Below are 10,723 nucleotides of genomic sequence, written 5' to 3'. Positions count from 1 at the left end.
GGATGTCTTCCTGTGTGGCTGCTCTGGGTGATCTTGCTCTGGTGGGGAGGTGGGACTAGATGATCTCCAGAGGTCCCTTCCAACCCCAAACATTCTGTGATTCTGTGATCCCTCTTTAGAGCCTCCCTACCCTCAAGCAGATCGACACTTGCACTCAGCTTGGTGTCATCTGCAAATCATTGATGAAAATGTTAAACAGGAGCGACCCAAGTACTGAGCCCTGGGGGACACCACTCATGACTGGCCACCAACTGGATTTAACTCCATTGACCACAACACTTTGGACTCAGCCATCTAACCGAGCTTTTACCCAGCAAAGCCTATGTCCATCCAAGCCAGGAACAGTCAATTTCTCTGGGAGAATGCTGTGGGCAACAGTGTCAAATATCTTACCAAAGTCAGGGTAGACAACATCAACAGCCTTTCCTTCAGCCGGCCAGTGGGTCACCCTGTCGGGGAAGGCAATCGGGTTTGTTGAACAAGACCTGCCCTTCATAAACCCGTGCTGACTGAGCCTGATCACGTGGCTGTCCTGCATGTTCTGCATAATGGAACTCGGGATGATCTGCTCCATCAGCTTCCCCGGCACTGAAGTCAAACTGACAGGCCTGGGATTTCCTGGATCATCCTTCCATCCCTTCTTGCAGATGGGTGTTATATTGGATGACTTCCAATCAGCTGGGTCTGTCAACACTGAAATAGGATGTGCAGTTGTGTGTTTGCAAAAGTAAAGATTTTTTTTCCCTAACTGCTAATATTGTGTAATTTTTTTCAGGCATATTGATTGCACGTTAATGCAGAAGTTGCTTGAGGAAATCCACAATTCAAGTAAAGCACATTTGAATTAATGTATTTCACCATTATATTTTTCCAGCCTCGACAGACAGTTTTGACTGCAGCTGGAAGCATTGGGCAAGCAAGTGGGGAGCTACTGAGACAAATTGGAGAGAATGAAACAGATGAAAGGTTCCAGGTAATGAGGAGGTTGCTTCTCACTGTCAGAACTGAGCAGCTTTCTAATGAGGAGGCCACTGCATAAAACCAGGCTTCCTGAAATGCAGTTAGGAAGTGCTAGATTTGAAATTCCTCAGCGCTGATTGAGATTAATCCCATTATAAAATAATTTTTAATTACACAATCGCAGAGTGCTGATTTCGTAGGAACCCCTAGTTCATTCTGAGTAATGGCCATGTTTGCTGCTTTACACAAGGCAAAATATTTAAGTGTTGATACAGGAGAACTTGTTACCTTTTGGGAGACTTGATCTTAAAATAAAGAGAATATATACTGTTTCGTTCGTAAGCCTGAGTTTTCCCTTTATTTTACCAGGATGTTCTGATGAGTCTGGCCAAAGCTGTTGCAAACGCTGCTGCCATGTTAGTGCTGAAAGCCAAGAACGTAGCACAGGTCGCAGAGGATACGGTCCTGCAGAACAGGGTCATTGCTGCTGCTACACAGTGTGCGCTCTCTACTTCCCAGCTTGTGGCTTGTGCGAAGGTGAGCTGGTAGTGTCTGTGACGTTGCAACACGTCATTCTGAATGTGCTCCTCCGTGTATTTCCAGGGGTCTCAGGCAGCATCTTCTGTTAATGTCATGGCTCTAGCCTTATGCAGTATCAAAGTTGCTGATTAATAAATTGTCACCTGTAACAGTGGCCGTCAGGAGCCCAGAGGATGTGAGGTGTTGATGTAGAACCTTCAGAGAAGGTTCTGCAGATAACAGAACCCGTCTGATCAGTTGCTAATATTGTTAAAGTAATAAAATTAGTTCAAGAAGCACAGCTTGCCTGGGAAACTACATAAGTTTTCTAATAAAGCCTAGAATTAGAGTGGATTTGCCTCATCTAAAGCTAAATAATTAAAGGCTGATACTCTTCCTGAAAATAAAATCAAGTTAGTGATGGTTGATTTTAAATATATATGCGCTAATTTAGTGTAGCATGGTTGTTTTAATAGATACATTGCTTTTGGCTAAGTATGGAATTTCATTCTAAGCAAATTACAAAGGAATCTGCAACTGGAGCATTACATTTCCTGGAACCTTCTTTGTCTTAAAAATAAAAAAAATAAAATACTCATTTCATTTTAAAAATTGAACAGTTCACATTTCCTACTTGGATGAGGCATTTGAAGTATGCAGCGTCATGTTTTTTGCAGGGAAATGGGTATTCAACGGTTGTAAAACATCCAGAAGGTTTGTATTAAAATTAATAGCCAATATTAGGTGTTAAATTTTTGTTAGTTTTATGTTATTTCTTTGGCTGCCAGTGCTTTTTGTAATGCTTATATACAAATTTTCGATATTTGGACTTGGTGTTCTTACTGTTTGTGAATTTCTTCAATGTGGCATAAGACACCCAGTGGCATCTTGCTTTTCTCCTCAGACACGCGCTGTTTTCCCCTTGCTAAAAGCCATCTGGATATGCCTGAACAAAATGGGAGGGTTGGTTCTAATCTGCAGATTGTAGGGTTTATTGCTAGTCTTCAGAATTAAAATGTGAGATGTGAGTTAAAGATGAAAAGCTAATGTGGTAGATTTTTCACTTGTTAGTTGGGAGATTTGCGAATAAGCCTTTTGTGAATGGTCTGTGCAGGTTGTGAGTCCCACCATCAGCTCTCCGGTGTGTCAGGAGCAGCTGATTGAGGCGGGGAAGCTGGTGGACCGTTCCGTGGAGAACTGCGTGAGGGCCTGCCAGGCTGCGACAGACGACACGGAGTTACTGAAGCAGGTCAGTGCGGCTGCCAGCATTGTCAGCCAAGCCCTGAATGACCTCTTGCAGCACGTCCGACAGTTTGCCAGCAGGGGAGAGCCCATCGGACGCTATGACCAGGCTACGGATACCATCATGTGTGTCACAGAGAGTATTTTCAGTTCGATGGGAGATGCTGGTAAGTTTTTTTTAATGGACCGTAGCTTTCCACAACTTAGAGATGTGCATATTTCAAGTAATGCAAGTAAAAAAAAACCTCTGAAGTGTAGCGTGCTGCTAGGCTAGCGCTGGCCTTATGGCTAATCGTGAAACCTATAACATTAAATCAGCAAAATGCACATTGCTATGTGCTAGATAGAATGAATATCCATGAAAACATCAGTATCAGGACTGTTAAAGACCTCTAAAGGATCACTATACTATTTTGTCTGGTTTTTACCACTGCTTCACTTCACAGAATTGTGTAACAATTTCTCCAAAGAAAGGTAAGGTACCGGGGCAAATACTTCCCAGTGATTGATTTTATTATGCTTAGATTCTGTTGCAGGTTTTGAAACTTTTTCTTTCCCGTGACGTTTGTAAAATTTTCAGTTTCTACAACCAACCAAAACTTGAGATGTCTAGCATTTAACCAATCTAATATAAATTTTTATTAAAGAACCCATAAGTCACTTAGAATGGTGACATTTCAGTAGTCATAAATGTTATGAAGTAGCAACAGTTTTAAAATGCAGTTACCGTGCAAAGTATGGTTGTGGTCTTTCGTGTTGTAGAAATGCAAGACCAGGAAAGAAATATTTCAGTCACAGGTGTATTCCCATGAAAGTCAAAATGACCCAACTAATCTTTTTGTTGTAGAATAATCCTCGTTGTTGCATTTAAGAGGTAAAACTTTCAGGTGTTTATTTGTTTAAGGAACTATCATTTCAACCATGCAGCACTCTTCTAGAGGAATGTGTGCAAGGAAGTAATTAGGGAAATTCTCAGTGTATTTTGACCCTAGAGTCTTGTTTACAACAAATCTGAGTGATTAAACTTTTTAAAAGATGCACAAGAATGTTTGCTAAACCACTCTTAATCTTCACGTTGAAAGCGGGGGAAAAACTTTTCTGATGCTCTATAGATATCCTAAGGAATTTAATTGCTGTAGATGGGCACAGGAAAGCACATCAAATTTCAGATTTACCTGTCAGTTATGATTCAGCTTCTGTACAGAAAGATGCTGTAAAAGAAGTGATCTTGGATAGCATTCATTTTCTGTTCATGGTCAATCATCTTGTGCAATACTTGGCTTTCAGTAGAAGGCATTCAGATTCCAGCTTATTTCCAACTCATCGTTGCACTCCTGTGGTTGCAGTTTTAGCAGCAGTGGCTTCTGACTGCTGTGTTATTGCCTGATTGATTTACTGGCTTAATGCTTAAGAAAGGGGTTATAAAGGGATTTTTTTTTTTTTTCAAGTGGGATTTTTGGGCTGGGGGCTGAGTTAGCCCTTACTGGTAAAAATTTACCTTGCAAAGTTGTGTCCTGGGAAATGGTTTATAACAGCTGAGAAAACTTGATTTTTTTTTTTTTCTTTTTTTCTTCCTGACCAGAGTAGTCTGGTGAGAAGGCAATTAATTCTAAAGCCCACGAGTCACCTTTACACATGAGAAAAATGCTGCCTTAGCTTTTTTCCCATGATTTTAAGAGCATTTGAAAAGAATGAGGTCTAATACCCAGACACATCTTACTTGATTTGATAACCTACAGAAAGCCAAAGGTTTTATGTGCTGAAGTCTACTGTGAAGGAGTTCAAGTGTGTATGCTTTAGTGGCCGACTGAATTTCCTCTAGAAAGTGTATATATCCACTTCAGAAGCATTGCTTCACCATGACCAGAACATGACTCCAGTATCTCAAATACACACCTGATTTTTGGCCAAAACCATCTAATTGGTGCTGAGTCTCTTCTGACAGAGTTCTTAGTTAGACAAGATGATTCCCCAAAAGAAAAACAGGTGAAAGGTGAGTAATTTTTATTAAAGGACTGTTCAAGGAAAATTACTAGCCTTGACTGGGCCAGGAGTTTCCTTGAGTGGTATATTCTAAAGTGCCTTAAATGAGTGATTTGGGGTTTTTGTCTTGCTGTCTAGAATGCAAATACTACATTTTTTCTTAATCTCCACTGTAGTGGTTTCCTTCATTTATGTTGTTATCCAAGATTTTGTTTATGAAGCTTCTAAGTTATGAGCTATTTGTGCATCATTTTCAAGTCAAAAAATACTTGAGCAGATGTAGCTTTATTTTCATCTTGTTGAGATGACTTTTGAAACTCAGGGAGAAGAAGAGTAAAACTCCAGTTGTATACCACAGGTGAAATGGTACGACAGGCCAGGGTACTGGCTCAAGCCACTTCTGATCTTGTCAATGCCATGAGGTCGGATGCCGAAGCAGAAATCGATATGGACAACTCCAAGAAGCTTCTGGCTGCTGCCAAGCTCCTGGCAGATTCTACAGCCCGCATGGTTGAAGCTGCGAAGGTACCAGGAAAACAAACTAAGTGCCACCTTAAAACTGTGTGGTTGTGCATGAGGAAGAGATAAGATGTGGGATATTAGAGATAGGATCTGGCTCGTAGGAGAGATATTTTTTTCTTACCCTGTAAATGTTCTGCATTTAATATTCCAGGTGTGTTCAGGAAAAACAGCATGTTAGTTACCTGGGTGTTGGGCTGCTTTTGTTTTAAAACCTGTTGTGCACTGCTTTGCTCACCTGTGTGCAGGGTGGTCATGATTCAGGCTATCTAGGGCAGTTACCACTGTAATGTTAAGTCTTGTACCTGTCTGACAGTGCAAATGGAACAACAGCCCTGTAGCAATTCCTTACAAATATCTCTTACAAAAACCGTTACAAAACACTGCCTCTGTCTTGGGAAATTTTCTCTGCCTGGAGAATCTTGCCTATGTTGTTCCCTCCACACTCCCCTGATCTCAGAAAAGAGGCAAATATCTAACTTTTTCTTTCCTTTTTTGTACTAGAAACCTATGTAAGTCCACTAGGGAGGAATATGTTCTTTGAATTGTTTCCCGGATCTTGCACTTAAATGATTTTTCAGATCAAGACCAGCCATTCTGCTAGGGGTCTAGGAGGCCCGTATGCCTGGCTACAGGGCATATCCTAGACTTCCCAGTACTTCCTCAGACTTGAAATGGAGAAACCCCCACTGCGTTGAACCTCAAGGTCTGGACTGTAGTTAATGAAAGGTGTATTGAATGGGGGATTTTAAAGTTTTTCCCAAACCAGCTGTTATGAAACTATATTACTACAGGTCATCATGGAAGCAGTTTGCAAAGGCTTTTTTTCCAAGCACCTGAAGTAGTATATGAAGCAAATGTTCAACTCCCTTCCTCAAAGTACCAAACCTAGACAGTAGCAAGCTTGCACTAGCAATAGTTTTCCACTGCAGAGTCTTGTAACTTTGGTTAAGATAATGTAAGGAAAATCAAGGCTGATCTAATAGACACTGTCTGAATCTAAAGCCTTGATTTTCATCTACTTTTTCTTCAGGAATTTTTACTGAAGCTTATGGGTTTTTTTCTCTGGAATTTTGTGCAGGGAGCTGCAGCCAATCCTGAAAATGAGGATCAACAGCAGCGCTTGAGAGAAGCAGCAGAGGGACTGCGGGTCGCTACAAACGCTGCTGCACAGAATGCCATCAAGAAGAAAATTGTCAACAGATTAGAGGTGGGAAACCAGATATTGTGGAACTTTCAATTTACTGTCTTTTGGTAAAGAGTATCTGTAGCTAATTGCAAGCGAGTAGAAATGCATATATCAGGAAGTGCTAAGCATGGAATGATAATGCTGTAAGCTCAGTTTCAGAGTGCAAGGCTTGGCATTAGAAGTGCTAATATGTGATACCATAGTCCTCAGAAAGTTGAGCTACTTGTGTCACTTATATAGTAAGTTGGGGTAAGAATTTGACTTTGGTGACTTAGTCATAAAATCAGAGCAGCTGAGGTTTCAAACAGCTGAGCTGAAACTACTTCGTTGCTATTTGAATTTATCTGTATGATCCACACGCAGTATCTTTTGGTGGTTTTACTAGTAATATCTGCCAGAGCTTCATGTAATTTTCCATACAAAGATCTATTGAATTGCAGTAGATCCAATTAAACTGGCAAGGTATTCAGAGAATCAAAGAAGCAGAAACAGAAGTGAATAAGATACGTTGCATCTGGTAGCACAGCCAAGGGGAGAGCGAAGCAGTCTACTGTGCGCTGGGGATAAAATACCTCCGGCAAGGTTTGATCTTCCCATTCTCAACGAGAATGTAAAGACAAATTAAAAAAAGAAGCCTTTTGTAATTCGTAGTTTCTAACTGTGGTTTTACAGTAGTCTGATTCAAATGCTATGAGGTTAGACGAGCAAGGATTTCTAAGTAGACAACCATGTTCCAGAAGTGCATGTAGATTGTTGTATCCAGCTAGAACCAAGTCAGCAATATTTTGGGAAATAAAGGCTGGTGTCTCAATTTTCCAAATGCATGCAAGAAAACTTTGTGGAAAGCACGCTTTATTTGTTTTGCTGTTATATGTGTATAGCTGCCTTACAAAGGTGTGAGATGTGTAATGATGAGAATGAACTTCATGCTTGGTTGTATTTAGTCGGCCAGGTAAAAAAGAGTATTGTACAACATATTGGAATACCTTGGATAAATAGCTGAATTTTTTTGTTTTGTATTAAAGAGAGGTTGATAACAACACTCCTAGATACTTGAAAAAAGTCTTCTTGGTGCTTTTAGACTCTGTAACACCAGTATCTTGTTTCTCTACATTGTTTTGGTATCTTTGCTTTAGCCATAGAGCAATCTCAGCAGAAGCTGGCTCCCTTGAGTCAGAGGTGTTAATGAAGCTGTGTGAAGTGCGCTTTGCCTGCACTCTCTGGCTTTCTTAGTAAGGAGCTAATTCCTGCTCTCTGTCATTGACTTCTTTTGGTCGTGTTGCAATCTAAGCCATGAAGGAGTAAGAGCTTAGAATCCTTCTAGTTGCTTCTTTTTTCTTTATTAACAGGTTAGAGGTGAATAAGTGTTCAGCCCATTTTCATCTTGAGAGAAGAGCAATCCTGAGTTTGCTCAAGATAAATCAAATTAGGGGATATAATGTATTAATCTATCAAAGTTCTTACTGTCAAAGCTACCTATAACATGTATTTCATTCTCTGAATTACTCAGCCTTTTACTACTGATTTAACTTTATTTTTTCTGAAGATTGCAGCTAAACAAGCTGCTGCTGCTGCTACTCAGACTATTGCAGCTTCTCAGAACGCGGCTGTTTCAAATAAGAACACAGCAGCCCACCAGCAACTTGTGCAGAGCTGTAAGGTAAACATGTTACAACTGACTGACATCGTGAACTTTGCTTTGTGGGGACGTGAATGTCACTTTCTGTAATAATAATGTTGCAAACTCAAAAGGAGATTTAAAAAAAACCAAACAAAACAGGAAACAAAAAAAACACAGAAAAAATGGGGAAAAAAAATGCACCAAAACCACACCTGAACACAAGCATGACATCGTGAACTTTGCTTTGTGGGGACGTGAATGTCACTTTCTGTAATAATAATGTTGCAAACTCAAATGGAGAGAAAGAAAACAACAAAAAAACCCAACAAATAAAAAAAAACCAGAAAAAATGGGAAAAAAATGCACCAAAACCACACCCGGACACAAGCAACATCTGTATGGATTCCGGAGAACCCTCATTTATTGTGTTAGCTGTAGTTTCCATGCATTACTGTATGGGGAGCTTTGAAAAGCTGAGCTACTCTTACTTGGCTGTTACAAATATCCTTCCAAACACCTTACTAGAGAGGATTGACAGGCTTACATACCTCAGCATAGATATGTTGAGTAACAATCAGTTTACCTGAAGCAAGTGCTAGGAGCAAAAGTTTTGCTGCAGGTCAGTTGGCAGTACTGTCTCTGCAAAGCTGTGCTAGAAGCACTGTGCGGAGGGGTCCAGTTGCTCAGAAATTTGTATGCTGCCGAGAGGTCCTGGCCATGTGTTCAGCACCCAAGTGTGCTCTCCAGCGAGTAAGGAGCTCTGGGATCATCAGAACAGGCTGCTGAATGATACGTGCAGGGAAGTGGGGCTGAGGTCTGCCTTGGAATAGAGATAACCTTGGAATTTTCCACAGTGAAGGATGGAGTAGCAACAGTGATTTATTATGCTGTAATGGAGTGAAATCCTTATTTATTGTCTTGATTGTATAATTGGTTATATAACTAATAGCACCAAGAAGGATGGAGTAGCAACAGTGATTTATTATGGAGTGAAATCCTTATTTAACGTCTTGATTGTATAATTGGTTATGTAATTAATAGCACCAGTCCTACTATTTGCATGTTCAGCCTACAAGCAACCTGGGACCTTAAATGTCCCTATATATTTGCATGTTCAGCCTACAAGCAACCTGGGGCCTTAAATGTCCCTGTGAAAAATAAGTTACAGACCTTACTATGGGGTTAACACAATTCCTAGCTTGTAGAGCAGAGATTTCAAGGTATGCTTGAAGTCAAGCACACTTTTATAGTTTTAAGCTAGAATCCTAGCTTGTAGAGCAGAGATTTCAAGGTATGCCTGAAGTCAAGCACACTTTTATAGTTTTAACCTAGAATTTAGAGTCTGTTTTATGTGTAAACCACATTTGGCAGCTTAATTTCTAGCTCTTGCTAGTGTTACTTGAGGATTTTTTAACATCTAAACAAGAAATTGAACGAGATGATAGAACGTGAAAGGGTTTTCTTCTGGGTGGAAGAGCAGTTATGTGGGGAACAAGAACAAAACCACTAAAGAAGACATCATTAGAAGCCATATTAACATTCAGCAGTGATTTTTTGTGGTGGTGGTAATTTTAAGAAATTTTAGAATTAAATGAGGTAGCTCAAGTACGATTGTGTAATAGACAGCTGCTATGTCAGTATGAAAAAAAGCTAAGTGTTTCACTGTATTGCTTAGAGTTCAGATAGAGAAGATCCAATACCTAATTTTTACTCTTTTTTGGGGGGTGGGATATCGGTATTGCATTGCTGAACTAAGTGTCACTGTGAAATGGATGGACAAGGAGCATGAATCTGGGCAGGCCAGGAATGAAATTTTAGCTGTACACACTTCAGGATGCTCCAGCCATAGTATGAAATTATTGTTAGAAGTCAAGAAAAAGTAGGCAGAAATGCTTCTGTGTAAAAGACAATGTTTTTCTGGAAGGAAGACATTCTCTTGAAAAATCTTTTACCTCCACTACTGGCATTTGAAACATGCGAAGGAAGTAATTCAAAATACTTTGTATACATAATTTTGCAGAAAAATCTTAGATTGTCTTGCAGGATCTTTAAACTAATGAGTAGCTTGAATAAAGATTTCAAAAGTAAAAGCAGAACATCTCTGAGAAATCCTGTTGTGTATTACTTCAGTTCCATGGAATCCTAAACAGATTCTGTGAGGCACAAGTGTCTTTATTGTACCTGTGAATACTACAGGTTGTCTTTAAAGGGGGGTGGTGAAGAGGGTTTTGTCTATTGTCAGAGTTTGGAGTTGTTATTTATCTACTAAAATTTTTCTTTTTGTTTATTACAGAATGTTGCAGACCACATTCCTCAATTGGTACAGGGTGTAAGAGGAAGTCAAGCTCAGGCAGAAGACCTCAGTGCCCAGCTTGCTCTAATAAATTCCAGCCAGAACTTCCTTCAGGTGAAGCGAATCAATCACTGTAGTAGATTACCTCAGAGCAAAAAAGCATTTTTTAGTGCTGTATGTTTTCGTTTGTGACAAATAAGCAGTAAACTTAAGAACCATGTAAAGAAACTCATCACTGACTGGGAGCCATAGCTACAGAGAGCTTAGTTCCTCAGGTCTGGTGGCCTGAGGTATGCTGAATCTGTAGAGAGTGAAAACTGCCAAAATTAAGGGTGAAAGTAACAAGAAAACTGAAGTATATGGAAAAGAAACATTCATTGCTGTAGCATTTGCCTTC

The 10,723-nt window shown here is 40.0% G+C and overlaps 1 protein-coding gene across 1 annotated transcript in view; it reads left to right on the top strand.

The window, feature by feature from the left end:
- Nucleotides 1–10,723, top strand: part of LOC104274285 (talin-2-like) — a gene marked incomplete at its 3' end in the record, with an annotated part of 54,985 nt that overhangs the window by 25,669 nt on the left and 18,593 nt on the right. Inside the window, 7 exon segments of the mRNA XM_009869878.1 lie at nucleotides 875–973; nucleotides 1,330–1,497; nucleotides 2,594–2,888; nucleotides 5,063–5,229; nucleotides 6,305–6,433; nucleotides 7,959–8,072; nucleotides 10,327–10,440. Coding sequence (XP_009868180.1) covers nucleotides 875–973; nucleotides 1,330–1,497; nucleotides 2,594–2,888; nucleotides 5,063–5,229; nucleotides 6,305–6,433; nucleotides 7,959–8,072; nucleotides 10,327–10,440 — 1,086 coding nt within the window.

The sequence above is a fragment of the Apaloderma vittatum genome, unplaced genomic scaffold, assembly GCF_000703405.1.
Source record: "Apaloderma vittatum isolate BGI_N311 unplaced genomic scaffold, ASM70340v1 scaffold1695, whole genome shotgun sequence".
In the NCBI taxonomy this organism is placed as follows: Eukaryota; Metazoa; Chordata; class Aves; order Trogoniformes; family Trogonidae; genus Apaloderma; species Apaloderma vittatum.
Note: the sequence above shows the minus strand (reverse complement) of the source record. Positions and strands in the feature narration are given on the sequence as shown.